The sequence below is a fragment of the Eschscholzia californica genome, unplaced genomic scaffold (genome assembly GCF_041429995.1).
Source record: "Eschscholzia californica isolate CP2 unplaced genomic scaffold, dmEscCali1.0.p SCAF_6, whole genome shotgun sequence".
Lineage (NCBI taxonomy): Eukaryota > Viridiplantae > Streptophyta > Magnoliopsida > Ranunculales > Papaveraceae > Eschscholzia > Eschscholzia californica.
Window position 1 is genome coordinate 28734458 of NW_028238483.1, and position 16871 is coordinate 28751328.

Sequence of the window (16871 nt, forward strand, 5' to 3'; positions counted from 1 at the left end):
CAAACTCATATCATACAAAACTATTTTCAAATAATTCTTCTACCATGTATTTCCAAATCATACATTATTTCTATTTTTGAAAGTAATGATTTAATTCTTCTCGTTTGTACATATCAAACATAATCAAAGTTTGAACATAATTTGTCTCTTTGTTAATTTTTTTTGGAAAAATCAAACATACTTTAAGAGATATGAATCTCTATCTTGAGCTCAAGAGGTAGAATCGGTCTTAGTCAAGACCCGTTGACTTATAAAACATGTGAGGAGAGCTCCGACTTTCATGAACCATGGAGAAGCTATTGTGGGGCACTAGGGAGACCATATCAGCATCCAAGAGGGTAGGTGAATGGGACCCACAATCAAGTCGATCCCTTTGAAAGTGGGTGTCACCAAAACTCACTTAGACAAATGGAGCTCACCAACTCCCTGCCTAAATTGGTTGGTGGGCTGGTCCCAAGAACCAATCATCCCAAACCCAAAAGTTAGTCCACCTGCTAGCAATTCATTATTTTCTCTCTCCATAAATACCCTCACCTCCTCCTCTTCCAAATTCAGGTTAAAACCTTCAAAAAACAGAGTAGAGCGAGAAACACAAATCTAGAGAGAGAAAATGGCAACCAACCAAGATGATCAGCAAACTCAAGCCGGTAGACACCAAGAAGTTGGTCACAAGAGTCTTCTCCAAAGCGATGCTCTCTACCAGGTAACTAAATTTACCCTCTCTCTCTCTCTGGAAAAATACTACCTTCTCTGTTTCTCTCTCTAGATCTCTTTCTTATTCTGTAATTCTAAATCGATTTATTTGTGTTTCTATTAGTACATACTTGAAACCAGTGTCTACCCAAACGAGCCAGAATCCATGAAAGAGCTTAGAGAGATAACAGCAAAACACCCATGGTGAGATGATTTCATTTTTCAGATCATTAAATTGAAACTTTTAATTTTCTTCATGACTCTGTTTTTTTTTTGGTTCTGATCTTCTGTTATTATACAAATAGGAATCTCATGACTACTTCTGCTGATGAAGGGCAATTCATAAGTATGCTTCTTAAGCTAATCAATGCTAAGAACACCATGGAAATTGGTGTTTTCACTGGTTATTCTCTTCTAGCTACAGCTCTTGCTCTTCCTCAAGATGGAAAGGTAATTAAAGCAACCAAAACTGGCAAAGACAAAAAAATTTAATTTGTAGATTTATTTAACCTTAATGAATCTCCATTTTTGTTTCAAAATCTTGATTTTTTTTCTAACAAGAAAATCCCCATTTTTAGTAGAATCCCACATTTGAAAATAATCCCTTAATTGGATAAATTTTTAATTCTGTTTTTCAGATATTGGCAATGGACATTAATAGAGAAAATTACGAATTGGGTCTTCCAGTAATTGAGAAAGCAGGAGTTGCCCACAAGATTGAATTCAGAGAAGGTCCTGCTTTGCCTGTTCTTGACCAAATGATTGAAGATGTAAGAAAATTCACAACCCATTTCTCTCTCGCTCTCTCTATTCTCTCTAATTTCTCTCTCTAAATTGCTTCATTCTTCATCAAAATTTGCAGGAAAAAAATCATGGGTCATATGATTTCATCTTTGTTGATGCTGATAAAGACAATTACATCAACTATCACAAGAGATTGATTGAATTAGTGAAGGTAGGAGGAGTGATTGGGTATGATAATACCCTATGGAGTGGATCAGTGGTAGCACCACCTGATGCTCCATTGAGGAAATATGTTAGGTATTACAGAGACTTCATCTTGGAATTGAACAAAGCTCTTGCTGCTGATCCAAGGATTGAGATTTGTCAACTTCCTGTTGGTGATGGAATTACCCTTTGCCGTCGTATCAGCTAAATCATTTCTCCCAAAATCTGGGTTGAAATATAATCTGTTATTTTACTTATTGGGTATTTTCATGATATTTTAAATTCTGAGTTTTATGATGATTTATGGATTATGAGAGATGGGTGGGGAAATTTTTTTCTCCCTCATTTTCTTTTTATATACTTTCTTTTTGTGTTTACATTTCTTGAAATAAAGAATTTATTTTTAAGCCGGAGAATCACTTGGGTTTAGGGATAATAACACACATTGTCTCTCTACTAAAGAGACAAGGTTCAAGTTTTACTCTTTTGAAAAAAAAATTTGAAAGGGATCTAATTTCTACATGAAAATAAGAAATCCAAGACTTTGTGTAGGAAGTAATTCCATGGTTCCACCTAATGTCTACAATAAGTATGTTGAAACTTTAGATAAGAACCAAACTCTATACCAAAGGGAGAAGTTCATTTCAGTGCTCTCTCTTTAGGTTGCAAATTCAAGAACTCGTCGTAAGAGTATTCCTTCTAACATTATGTGATATACAAGTCCAGAATTCAATTGGAATAACATCACCCACATAAATTCTTCTTGTCGCAATTCACCTCTATTACTTTTTGCGTTGTTATATCATCAATTGAAAATACAAAAAAAAAAAACTTATTTCAATTTCCATGTTGTGCAGTAGAAATGTATCATTAGGTAAAGTAAACAAAAGTATAATCTGAAGTGCTACCAATATGTGATTGTTTAGGAAAGGGAGGGTGAGAATTGGAATAGAAGGGAGTTGGGGTTGGTGAAGATTGAATATAAATGGATAGGAAGTTGCTTGAGAAAAAAGGGACATAAAATTTAAAAAAAAAGTTGAAAGTTGGAAGTGGTGGGCAACAAAGTTAGAAGGAGATTGAAAATGTCCACCTAAGTCTATCTCATTAAAAAAATCCAAATACCTAAAATAATTTCATTGATAGTTGGCTGATCCACAAAAGCATTTTAGGTGGGGTTGGTGAAGTATATCCGATACCTATTGTGTTTTCTTGGTTGGTGAAACATAATCTTTTCTCTTTTCATCATAGCCATCATGATTCAACCATCTCCCATATGAGTATCATATATTTGAGTTCTTCTAACTTCTAATTTGACAAAAATAATGAGATATTATGTTAGTTTTTTTTTTGTTGAACTAGTTACTAGATATTATATTAGTTGGAGCAATAACTTGGAACTCCTACATATTCACACAAAGTCAAATTTGATTTTGTAAGGTCCCGGTGCGTTGGGGGGCCAGTGGGCACACAACTTACCTTCCTTTCAAAACCACCATTTTTTTTTGCCTCCCTACTGGAATCAGTGAACTCGGTGCGCTCTTCTCCTGTATAAGACTCATGTTTCTTTCTCCTCGCACTGAATAAATAAAAGCAATCAATATAGAGTAATAGATTTTCCAGTGTGCCTAGTTCCATTTAAAGAATGTTGGCAGAATAAAAGGTTGAAGGGAGATTTTATAGGGCCCCTCATTTTTGTTAAAAGGCCTCCCCTCAGTGATAATTTAACAAGTAAAATGGCTCATGGGGAGGCCTTTTAACAAAATTGGGGAGGCCTTGTAAAACTTCCCAAGATTGAATATTGCTTCATCCAGGAGGATTATCTTTCTTTTTTTTCTTTTTTCTTATGTGAAAATTGTGCTTAATAAAGACTTCTGTTCAAGTCAGGGACCAAGTGAAAGTGGCGCCTCCACGGGTCCATGGGAGGTTCTATAGGCGCTTCCATTATTGCTAAAGTTGTTCCCTAAGTCAAAATTCGTTGGGTGTTCATGCGGAAATGGGGTGCTTCTGGCAAAAATTAAGAGCTTATGGAACCCCTAGGTCTATGGGCCTGGAAGTCGTTGGATATTCATGGTCCATTATTGGCCCAATGTCTTCCATACCTAAACACACTCACATTATAGGTATTTCTTGTTCAACATCAAAGGACATGTGAGTGCATATAACAAAAATGGTGAGTGGATTTAACATTTCACAAAATGGGAAGTTTTGTAGGGGCCTCCGGCTGATTGGCTCCCCATTTTTTTGTAAATGGTTAAAAGCACCCATCCTCAAAATAGCCACTTGCACTTTTTTCCAACTTAAAATTGGTGGATTTGAGTCGATTTGATTGCAGAATCGGCTCAAAGTCACCGATCCGAAAGGCCTCAAGAACTATTGAATACAATTCAAATTGGTGGATTGGGACCAAATTTTGACTCAAGTACACCGACTTCGACTCTAATTTTGAATTAAAAATATTAGTGTTGAATTCGGCAGACCTTGAGCTGAATCTGTATCAAAATTCAGTCTAAGTCCACCAATTTCAACTCAAAATATTAGAGTTGAATGTGGTGTACCTTGAGTCGTAACAAAGTTCAGTACCCCCATTTCATAAAAAAAAAAAAAAAAAAAAAAAAAAAAAAAAAAAAAGTTCAGTACCTCCAATTTGGAGGAGCCTGTAACCAAATGCATACAATTATTTTGGTGCAAAATAAGTACTTTTCTTGGATAAAAACCTTTTATGACCGCTAGTAGATAAGTATTGTCAATTATTCGTGGAATTATGATCTCTATATAATTAAAACATATTTTCTCTTCGTAAATGAGTTGAAATTACTTATTTTTGTGTTATCAAACATCACCACACTGTTTTGCAACATTTTTGTTTGATTTGAAATTACTTATTTTTGTGTTATCAAACATCACCACACTCTTTTGCAACATTTTTGTTTGATTTTTTATGTGACCTATGGGAATGTCTTTGTTTGATTTCTTGATGTGACTTAAGGGCGATCTAATTTAGTTTTTCGTTTACAAGTGTATTCTTTAAATTCTCATATATGTATCTTTTTTTTTATGAAAGTAAGCTTTGGCGTTATTTATTTATTCAATAGAATTGTCAGATACAAATAAAGTTTGTTCTGAAATCAATAATCTATTAATAGTTGGTGGAGGTTCTTTGTCTTCTCATTTATGGTATCCCTTCAATAATCACCTTTATCATATACATTTGCTTTGGTTGTTTGAATAGTTAAGAGAGCAGCCCCTTCCTTCGGTTTCTATAGCACTACTAACTTCATAATGATCAATCATAGCTACTATGCATACTGTTGGTTTCGGTGTACCGATTCAACGAGTTGACTCAGCGAGTCTATAACCGAATCACTGGTGAAACTGGTTTGATTTTATTTGTAAATTAATCAAAAACACTTTCTTTCCAAATTAATGGAGAAAAACTAAGGAATAAAACAACTCAATATCTTTCGTATTTCTAACCGATAATGTCTGTTATCCAGAACAGATGATTCGTAGTCGAATCTCACTATCGATTTAAGATCGGAAAGAGGAATTGTATCCTTCTGTGTTTACTGATTTATTACTTTAAAAAATCAACACACTTCTGATTTGGAAAATCAGAATGTCTTTGATTAAGAAATCAGATAGACTAAAAAGAAAAAGAAAATCGGAGGATTAGAAGAAAAATAATTTTTTTAATCGAGGCGAGGTATTCCTCTTTCCTTAAGACAATTGACGCCCTGTATAGTACCAAACAGTTACCGGCGTTTGTCTCCCAGGATACAACGATTAACCTTTCGATTCAATGGTACTTCGAATCAGAAAGCAGTCGAACTTGAAAGTATACTAACCTCTGACTTATGCAAATGGACCAAACTTCTTGCTTATGAAACTCCTTGAAAACTCTGCTAAATCTTTCTCTTAGACACTCTAATATGATCTTCTAACAATGCTTGACACTCTGGAAAAAACGGATTGAAATTTGGAGTTGATTTGGGTCCTATAAATAGGTTTCGAATAGATACATTCATAAGGGACAGGTCTGTTGGCTTTTAGGGACGCATCTGTTGAAAAGAAACGTGACGGATCACTTCTTAGCAACGGTTTCTGTCGGCAACAATGAGGACCGTCAGATCTCGCTCAAGATCTCGGGAGGAACGCCTGCCATCAGATCTGGCCGTGTCCGCTTTGCGTAAATGGTCCCTAAACCAACTTTTCCTTATTGCGACTTAGTCCCTAAATCAACCAAACATCGATCAAACTTCGGACTTGAATATCTCATTCATCCGGAATCGGATTTGAGTGATTCTTGAGTCTAAACTTAAGAGCTCGACGAGACGAACGCAATGGCATGCTCCGTTTCTGAGTTTGACGACTTTAACCGATCCAAAATCGGCTCCGATTCCAACTAATTTCTAGTTGTTAAGTTTTGTGGTCATCCAACTCAAAATCAATTTTCAGTGAATGGAGATGATCTAGACCTTATATTCTTGGTTGCTAGATACCCTTTCTCCCATGTTGGACTATTCTCACACGCCCCTCAAGTGTGGCGTTATTTAAGTCTAGTACGTGTGTTTTTTCTTTCGGGTGACGTGGAGCACGTGTGGTTTTTTTTTCAAACCTATCACGTGTGGGTCTGGCTCTGGTACCATGTTGAGTTTTGTGGTTATCCAACTCAAAACCAATTGGCAATGAGTGGAGATGACCTAGACCTTACATTCTTGGTTGCTAGATACCCGCTCTCCCATATGAGTCTATTCTCACACTAGCTACAACGGCAAATGCTCCTTTTCCATTCTTGAAGGCCCCATCTATGTTTAGCTTTATTGTATCACCTGAAGGGGGTTTCCATCTGTTTTGTAAATTCACTCGTGCCTTGTCTTGTACTTCTCTATCAACAGTCAAATCGCGCATGAAATTTGGTAAGCAAATTCTCATATACATTAATACACACACTGTTCGTATATAGACTATATAGTAGTAAATGGTGTTATCTTAATTTCTTATTGTTTTATGAAATGGTATTTGTATAACAGTGGTCTTGCTGTAGTACCTGCATGTACTATGAGCATATTTGTGTCAAACCACTTTGCTCTACCCAACTAACCACATTCTAACAAGCGTGTCCCAAAATGTATTTGTAACTTTGTAAGTAGTCACGAGAAGGTTACTTTTAGCTTAAAAATTTCTTCAATTTTCAAATATGCAAATATGCAAATATGCAATGGTTAGTGACTTAGTGATATTGTGCATATAATGTAAGACATAAAGCCATCCGAAATCTCCATCTACCACTAAAGAAACTTGACAAAGTATGTATGTTAGGGGTAGGTATAGAAAGTATGAATGATATTTATAATTTAGTAATACAGGTCTAGTAAAATCAGAAAATATATATCTTTTTTGGACAACAATATCAAACATATATAGTGTGACATCAAATTCTTCATTAAATAAAATGATATTTTCAAATAACATTTATAAATCTATTATTTTGGGTCATATTAAAATAAAAAATGAATATGGGTCATCTTATGACAACTAAATTGGACTACACAGTTGGACGTGATTTTGGCCGTCATTTATGGTCAAGTTTCTGTTAAGTGAATGTCATTTTGGAGGATTTTAGGTAAGGGGTTCGCTATTTGAGTCAAAATAATACTTGAAATGACAAGAAAATAAGAAACAAATATTTCATAACTATTATTTAGATAAAAAATATATATATATATAAACTAAACTATTTCTTTACATAATTCCTTTATTTTTGTCTTTAAATTTAAATATATATAATTTTCTTTTAGTTCGGTTCGTATTTCGATAAAACTTATATATATATATATAAAAAGTGATGATGTCGGAAAGTGAATATATCTCCCTAAACATCAATCATCTCGGTCTTACTAACAAACTCTTTTCATGTTGTGGTCGAACTCTAGTATGAGAAGGACCAACGAAAAGGGGACAAGTCACTATGACACCCATGTCAGAGGGGTATTTGTACAACTTATGGAAATAATTCAATGAGTGAGAGTGGAGAAGATGACCTTTCATTCCTTCTATGGAAAACCTATATGCGTTTATAGTTTTGGGGAGTTGTGGTGATGCACAATCCAAATTATGCGGTGGTAAGGCATTAGTTATGATGATGACCACATGTGATTGGCTGTTAGGAGGGCAATATTTGATGAGTGTGTATCATCTCATGATGAAAGATCTTCTGACACATCACAATTCGTTTATATAAAGCAAATGTTTGACTCTATTCAGCCTCTCGCGTAAATGTTGTTATTTCCGAGCAGATATGAGCTTAAGGAGTTGAGTTAACTCTAACCGATCTTTCTAATTTGTGGCTCTAACTAGAGCGGCCATCAGGTCGCGAAACTGACTTGGACTCGCCTTCTTGCTTTGAGACAGGATAAGGCTCAAGGTGTCGTGGTAACTTCTGCAGACCTCCTTTTGTTGTTCCGAGACCAAAACAAAGTTGTTACCAAAGCTGACTCAAATTCATTTCTTCGCTTTTTCCTGTGTCAGCATAGGATTCTTTATTTTTTTAAAGGGTTATTTCCCTAATGGCCCCCTACTTTGTGACCAGCTTCCCACCTGGCCCCCTACTTTACGAGAAATACCCATATGGCCCCCTATTACCGTTAACTTTAACTTTCCGTCACTCTCTCTCCTCCATCTCTTTTTCTCTCTCTGCCATGTCACGCCACCTCATCTGTTAGGCCACCTCATCACCTTCTCTGGCAGAGGTCGCCGGCCGGCCAAACAAAGTTGAGAACAGACGAACTCCGGCGAAGGGTTCCTTCGCCGGAGTTCTTAGAGAGAGAGAGAGGAGAGAGATAAAAGAAAAAAAAATATATTTTTTTTTTTTTTTAGTTTGAAGGTCGTCGGCCGGAAATTTGGCCGGCCGGCGACCTCTGCCGGAGAAGGTGATGAGGTGGCCTAACATGGCAGAGAGAGAAAAAGAGATGGAGGAGAGAGAGTGACGGAAAGTTAAAGTTAACGGTAATAGGGGGCCATATGGGTATTTCTCGTAAAGTAGGGGGCCAGGCGGGAAGCTGGTCACAAAGTAGGGGGCCATTAGGGAAATAACCCTTTTTAAAATTCCATAGATTTATTTCCAAAAGATTTCATTAAAATTCCATAGGAATCTTTTAAGTTTATGAGAAATAAAAGATAAAGTTCCTTCCAATAAAACATTCATTTTCATAAAACCTTTTCAAATTTTTTTTCTTAAACTTATTATCTTATTTATGTAAATCATCTTGTATTAATTATTTCTAAAAAGTAATTTCTAAATTCACTTAAGAAATATCTTCTGAAAATTTTTTCTAAACTTATCAAGTCATTATTGATAAGAATCTTCAAGTCTTTCTCAAGGCCAGGCAAAGATTGACATATTACTAATAGTAAATCATATCCTATTAACTATTCTTAAAATCTTTCCAAAGTCATTTCTAAATCATGTCATTATTCTTTTAAAATCATCCTTAATTCATTCTAAAAAATCTCTCAAGAACATCATTTTAGATTATGGATTTATATCTTCAAAAAAACGGTAGATTTATACTAATTTTTTCATTTAACTTTTGTTTTTTTAGATTTTTTTTTTTTAAGTTGTATAAAAAGCGGGATGACCCGACCCAGTCGGAGACCTGGGTTGAGACCCACCGCGGGACTATTCCAATTGGGGTTGGCACGACCCGACAAGCAGTCCAGCCTTTTAAACATCACTAGTTTGATACATGTGAAAATAAAGTAACACTTCTTTTTTTACAAAATTCGGTTTTTTGCTATTTGATTGAACCCAAAAAACTGATTGGTCTTCTTGATACATGTGGATATCAGGTATCTTTTTATCCCATCCCGATTGATGGTTGAACTGCATTAGACTAAAGCATCAAACGGCTAAAAATCTGTTCAGATCTGGCTCAGATATATCAAATTCATTTCAACACTATTACAAAATTCCAAAGACTTAACTACCCATTAGTCAATTATAATATGTGTAGTGAAAGGTGACTTACAAACTGATTGATTAGGTTCTTCCACATAATATCAGAACAGCTAAATCACAATTATCATAGGTCACACTTATCAATTAATGATGGATTTACGTAGACAGGAGGATAGTGGTACTTCTAATAAGACAAATTAAGTAGGGCAGAGCATCTAATTAGTATCCTAAATTCGCACAATTAGGGTATGAAAACATGGCCCTTGACGAGTTTTTGTTTAATGGGAAGTGGCTTCAGAACCTTTGACTTCTACGGCGGAAGACTAAACTTCACCACTCTAACCAAGAGGTGTCAGTACTTTTGACGAGATCATTCTTTTAAGTAATTTACAAATGGGAGCGGCTAAAATCACCCGGAAAATTGTTGTTATCATCTGGGGGAGTCAATCTCCTCTGACCAAAACATTTTTAGGACTCGGGCACACATCGACACGTTCGAAACCCAAAGCAAGACTTTGAATTCAGATCCATCCGAGAGGTTTCAGACTGGCCCAGAGACCTTGCTTTGGAGTTCGGACTGGTCAGTCTTGAACTTTGCTCACGGTCTCGGATTAACCAGTCTGAAACTTTTGGCAAGGTCTCGGATTGACCAGTCCGCTAGTAAGGTTTCCGAGAATATTTATAATGGTGGTTTTGGATCAAGGGTTTGGAATCAAGGTTCTCTCTCTCTAACTCCTCATCATGGATCAAGGTTGGTTTAGAATCTAAGTTCTTCTTATGATGGTTGTACTCTCTTTCTCTCTCTAAAACAAGGTTCTTTATCTCTCTAACTCCTCATTGTAGATCGATGATGATAGATTTAGAGACACGTTTGCTTCCATGATAACATGATGATGATGGTATGAAGGAAAAGAAAGCGTTTGTGTTGGTTGTGATATTTCTCTCTCAACGGTCCAGATTAGTCAAAAATTCAAATCACGCCCATCACATCAGCTGGGAACCATTTTTTGTTCAAAATCCTTTGTGATTTTAGCATTTACATTTTTCAAAATCTAAGGAAAATTAAATACATATTCAACCGTCAAGATTTTACATACAAATTAACTCATATGTTGAGTTTTCAACGTCATTTAGAGCCCATTTGACTGATGTGACTCAAATGACAGATTTTTCTCTCGGTCATGATATTTTATTTATTTTAACAATATATATATATATATATATATATATAGGTTGGTCACATTATAATTTTGAGTATGGTCTTTAAAAGTAAAATCACCTAATGTGGAGTTCTAACAACATTGACATAAGAGTCACATAAAATACTCATTGTGATATGTGTGCATTACTCTTTTATGTCTAAACCTGCCAATTTGTCCCATTGGGAGACCTTAATATCTCAAGCTTTCCTTTTACTTTCCTTTTGAGTAAATTGAAGTTCATTAAAAAAAGTCATATATTTGAAAATGTTAAGGGGGAAGTGCCCATACTCTTTTCCTTCTTCCATACTATACACTAGTCTGTATGGTTCATATGTTTGAGACTTCAAATATTCTCATAGAATAACTTTCTTGTAATGTATCATGAAATAAGAGTGCAATTGTACCAAAATTTGTGCGTAGCTGAGCTATTGAACTTCTACAAATTTGAAAATTTATTTAGTCGTGGTAATTTAGAGTAAGACTCCATCAAACTTTTTGGATGATTAAACAAATATTTACAATCTTCAAATTTCAACTATGTTTATGTAAAAGGAATTAGATGTGATTTTGGTTGTGTTTGTTTTTTTAATGTGTCTGAATCTGAAATTGCTGAATCTGAATTGGCTGAAACAGAATTGGTTGAATCTGAATTGGTTGAGTTATTTTAAAAGTTAGATGTTTGTTTTCTAATCTGAATAATGAAATCTGCATTAAAACTTTTACTTTTATACCCTCACTTTTTTTAACATTAAAAACCCTAAAATCTAAATCTCTTTCTCCCTCTCTCTCCTGGGTTGTCTCTCCCCAAATGTCTACTGCAAGTCTGCGACTACTCGTCTCTCTCCAGTTGCTTGCTCCCGTATGAAAAATCTTTCTCTCTCTCTCTAGAACCACACATCGAAATATTGAAAGAAGAAGAAAGACTATATTTTGGGGGTTTTTGTTCTAAGATGTTGAATGGATCTAAAGTATTTAGTATCCTATGGTTTTTGTTGATTTAATCCAAGGTTTTGGACGTACCCAACCAATCTCTTTGATTTCTGTTGTTAGGGTTTGAATGAAGATCCAACATTTGAATGGATCTAACTTGTCTCCACTGTGTTTGTTTTAGGGTTTTAATGCTAGGGTTTTGAATGAATTTACTAATTTATCTTCCAGTTTCTTCAATATACTGAAGAAGACATAGAAATCAATAGAATATGAAAGTGGGAGAGAAGGTGATGTTGGTGGTGGCGGTGGTCATGGTCGGCGGTGGTAGGGGTGGGAATCGGGCGGGTATGGACACCCGCGGGTAATTCTGAGTCGGGCTCGGGCGGGTCGGGTAAGTTTCTCCTCTGCCCACTCGGGTTCTCGGGCGAATTCGGGCGGGCTTTTCTGAAATCTCCTATGATCAAAGCCCGCCCATGCCCACTAAAGCATCGGGCAAGTCGGGCTTCGGGCAAATCGGGCATCGGGTTTCTTTATCAGATATTTTTCTACTAGATCAGGAAACTCTAGAAATTTGATATTGTTCAAATAAGCTTCTCTAAACAAATTGATACCAAATCTTTACAAAACTTATAAATCAAGAATGAAAGAAATACTCAGATTCCGTAACATAAGTAATCAACAACTGATATAGATCTATATATGCAAACATGAGACTTGGTTGTCGTCCACTTTTTTTCTTGTCTTTGTATGTTCCATTAGTTCTTCTTTGTTCTTCCTTCACATCAAAATAATCTTAAAATTTGACCACTACATAGAGATGGAAGATGATCCGAATAACTTATTTAATAGAGAAGAAGGTTGGCACAAGAAGGTCTAGTAAATAAGAGAGAAACGGCTAGAGAGACAACGTAGATTCTTTTTCTCTCTCTATGCTACCGAATTTTTCAGATTCAATGTGGTAAACTATTAGGGTTGCTTCAATGTGTAGTTTATATATCTTGGGAGAAACCTTAAATCTACTTTGGGCTTTATAGTGAAGTATAATCGACACTCAAAGTGATTGGCATCTATAGGCACCCGTCGGGTGAGCATATCGGGCTCGGGTATGGGCGGGGTGGCGGGCAGAGCTTTTCACCCGAGCCCGCCCACGAAAAATCATCGGGCTGGGCGGGTAGTACCCATCTTCGGGCGCGGGCGTCCATGGACATTGTCGGGCGCGGGTAAACGTGACGGGTATCGGGCTTTCGGGTAGAATTCCCACCCCTAGGCGGTGGTCATGGTCCGCGGTGGTATGATCGGCAGTGGTCAGTTAAGTGAAAGATGAAGATTCTGGGGAAGTAATTTCTAAGATTTAACAGGGGTATATTTGTCTTTAGGATATTTTCAGATGTTAGGTTCCCATTTCAGACTTGTTTTAAAGTCTGAAATAAGTGGGCAGTCATTCAGCCATTTCAGACAAGTATCCCAGTCAGCCGAAATTTCAGATTTTGTTAAACAAATAAAACAAACATCTGATTTCTTAATAGGGTCCGATTCAGATTTCAGATCTGAAAAAATAAAAAAACAAACACCACCTTTGTGTGTTATAATGTCATTTGTCTGTCAATCTCCAACTTACTCACTTCCTTACTATAAATATGTTTAGCATCTATCAGTCACATTTCTTTCAACTACCTATTTGCCGCTCTTTAGAAAACTATGTGAAGAAACCGTTGAATCATCAATTCGATCTTGTTGGATTTTAAAAACATATTTCTATGATTGATTGACATAGTCATATTAATTAAAACAACACTTACACAAAGAAACAACCTAACCCATATTAATAAAGTACAACAAGTTGGTGGCACATGGAAATTTGCAAAAATCATGATGTCAAAATCATACAAAACACAACAAAAACCAATAGTATGAATTCCCCATTTTTGGTGCATCAATTATTAAAACCTTCATTTCCCTATTTAATGTTCTATTCTTTCAACATGTTTTCTCATCTATACCAACCCTAAGAAACATGGAAGAACTATTCTTAGAGTCTGACCTTCAAACCCCTCTCCCCTCTCTTTCCACCACCACATTCTGTACCACCACCACCACCACTTCCACCACTACTATTTCTCCTGCAACTTCCTCGGCTCCATCTGAGCCACAAGCAGAGAAAAATATTCTTCGGAAAGGCGACGTAATATTAGAAGCAACAAATAAAACTGATGATCATAAGACATCTTATCATGGTGTACGAAAGCGTACTTGGGGAAAATGGGTATCAGAAATCCGTGAACCTAGAAAGAAATCAAGGATTTGGCTGGGGTCATTTTCAACACCTGAAATGGCTGCCAGAGCTCATGATGTTGCTGCTTTAACCATCAAAGGCCAATCAGCCTGTCTAAATTTCCCTGACTTAGCCAGGGAGCTACCTCGCCCGGCTAGCAAATCACCTAAAGATATTAGAGAAGCTGCAGTTAAAGCAGCAACCATAACAACATTTGGCGAATCGAAGAGGCGAAAAGAAAATGAAGTGATCTTTTCAGGTAATGAGCCACAAAAGATAGCTGAATTTTCGGTGCCACTAACAAGATCAAATGATAGTAGAGAACTTTCTTCAATTTCAAAATTTATGGAGATACATGAGCATACATTATTTGATTCTCCGAATTTACTTTTCGGTTTGAATGATCCAATTGAGGGTCAATGTTATTTGTTTCCTTCATTACTTGAAGATGGAGTTGACTTGGAACTTGGGTTTGAAGAACCATTTTTGTGGAGTTACTAGTAGAGTTTGATTTTCTGGTCTTTCTCAATGCTGTCTCTCTCTCTCTCTCTCTCTTCAAAAACTACTCTCTTTTACACTTGGATTAAAAAAAACTTGACTCCTTGAAATTTTAAATCAGGGAAAACTGTTTGTTGTTTAATAGAGTGATGTTCATATTGTTTATAATTGTCAAAAGTTTTCCAAAACTTTCAATGTGAGACTATTTTGTGTGTAGTGGAACTTCTTATGCCATGAATTATCTGTTTATTTTCTTTACACTTCTACTATGTCGGGGACATATTTCGGTCGAACCCCTATCCGGGTATGTGTCCGGTTATGTCTAGAAAGAAAAAGAAAGAGATTGTACGAGAGAGATGGAGGTTGTAGCCACTGCCGTGGCCGAAAGAAAAGAGAAATAGAAAAACAATATCAGATGAAAAATCCCAAATAGATGACCTACTAGCGTAACTAGCCAACCATGTGTGCTGGCAACTATTTTTCGATAAGAAGTAAGGCCAAAAAATAATGGTAGAGAAACACTCCAAAGAAAGGACAAAGATAAAGAAAACGTCATTAACTGTTAAAATTGACTACTACTCTCAAAAAAAAAAAAAGAACTACCAGAGTTGACTACTAGAGATATAGTATTGAAAGTCATTTGAAATCGTCGTGTATAGAAATGGAGGCTAAATTCAAAGTAACCCTAAATTTTGTGGTTAGACATTACCCTGACCCTGGTGGACTAGTCTTCATGTATATGCAGACGAATAGACGATGATTGGATTTTAATATATAGACCAATCTCTAACTAAGCCTCCACCACCGTTTCTTCTCCATGCCGGTAAAGATCACTGACAAATTGCAATTGCAATGGCCAACGACCTCAATTTTTTTTCAAATTTTTCTATTTCCCTTCCAACACCTACAGCTAATCTCGCCATAATTATTTTTTCTTCTCCTTTGTCTATGTCCGTGTCCTCCTCCCTCACAATCTAATTATAAGGATTTCTCCGAGGTAACCTATTGGGAGTCCTCTTTGCCAGGAAAGACAAAGAGAGGGAAAGAAAGAAGAGGAGCGATGGAAAAGGAGGAAAGAAATGGAAGAGGAATAAATGGTGGGGTGGTAGTTAAGAGGAAGAAGATAGAGAAAACAGAGAGAAGTGATGGTGGTGATGGCCGATGTCGAGGGTAAAGTTCTATTTCTCCGAAAAATTTGACAAAACCATAATTTTCCTACAAAATTTTGTACTGGAAAAATTTCTTACTACACAATAGGCAAAAAACGAAGTTGCATTTGGCATTCGTTTATTTTGTACTTCCACAACTACAACATATGCTATTAACTCGTCAATTATATATTTGACAGTTTACAGCGTAATACTATTTTGGTAATCGTTCCACAAAATAAGTTGCCACCATGCCAAGTTAGAGTTAGACATGCCAGAGTTAGGGTTAGCTACTGCTAGTTGGTTACCACTGTTCAAGACATGCACTGGTAACTCGCGGCCAGAAACTCCTTGTCCTGGTCTAACAGACCATCTACTACAGACCTTAACGGAATATTTGTTTTAACCTGTGTTCGAAACAGTTCAACACGGTCCCAGTATCATGACATACCAATATTTTGGTATCATCCACTAACCAATTGGGTCAACCATCATGTTTCACATACATTTTCTTGTCCAAAAAGAGCACAGATATCAGCAATAACAGTGTACCATAAGATATTAGGTCAGAAACTCCTTGTGCAGCCAATATAACCTGGCTTTTTAAAAATAGATGATTAATAAACATAATCTAGCACAGAGGGTCGACCAAAATCAACCACACAAGTTGACCATAGCTGTCTAGGTTAAATTTCTATTTAGACTTCAGGTTGGTACTCAATTAATTCTGATACAAATCAATGTAATCCATGTGAGATCCAGAATCAATTATAGAAGGAGAAGAGAGGCTTAAGAATACATTCAAGTCTCTGAATTACTTATTTTACACATTGCCGAGAACACAACAAAATACGAAGACAAGACCATTCAATGTAAAAATAAACAATTGATATCGAAAGATATGAGTACTCATACATTTAACTTAACTAATAAAGCACTGAACGGAAAATTTGCAGCTTAGGTCAAGGTTCAATTTTTATAACGATGCAATGCTTTCAATACAAAAATATAACTCGTTGAACAAATGATATCTCTTAACAAAATCTTTTGAATATAAAATCCTTTTCATCATACAGAAGTAAGAAAAAAGATCTTTTGCATTGGGGATTTGTTTCACAAGCAATGTTTCTAACTCAAAATTGATTGTTCACATTACTAGTAAACATCCTTAGCCCAATGAGGCACTAAAGTAGCTAGATAACTATGTTTTTCCCCAAACCATG

General features: G+C 36.1%; 1 protein-coding gene and 1 pseudogene across 1 annotated transcript; both read left to right on the forward strand.

Moving 5' to 3' along the window:
* Nucleotides 1-402: 402 nt before the first annotated feature.
* On the forward strand, nucleotides 403-2045 carry CCOAOMT1 (S-adenosyl-L-methionine-dependent methyltransferases superfamily protein). Its single transcript, XM_086647885.1, has 5 exons — nucleotides 403-703; nucleotides 818-897; nucleotides 999-1143; nucleotides 1332-1463; nucleotides 1556-2045. The coding sequence occupies exons 1-5, from the start codon at nucleotides 611-613 to the stop codon at nucleotides 1847-1849; spliced, it is 744 nt and encodes a 247-aa protein (XP_086504011.1). The 5' UTR covers nucleotides 403-610; the 3' UTR covers nucleotides 1850-2045.
* An 11699-nt stretch (nucleotides 2046-13744) lies between these two features.
* On the forward strand, nucleotides 13745-14503 carry LOC147533232 (ethylene-responsive transcription factor ERF035 pseudogene; annotated as a pseudogene).
* Nucleotides 14504-16871: the final 2368 nt, after the last annotated feature.

What these genes read in the sequence shown, in the direction of transcription:
- CCOAOMT1 (XM_086647885.1), top strand. Translation starts at nt 611, where the DNA reads ATGGCAACCAACCAAGATGATCAGCAAACTCAAGCCGGTAGACACCAA. An exon ending in ATAACAGCAAAACACCCATG is followed by an intron (nt 898 to 998) that starts GTGAGATGATTT and finishes TTATACAAATAG; the next exon opens with GAATCTCATGACTACTTCTG. An exon ending in TTGACCAAATGATTGAAGAT is followed by an intron (nt 1,464 to 1,555) that starts GTAAGAAAATTC and finishes CAAAATTTGCAG; the next exon opens with GAAAAAAATCATGGGTCATA.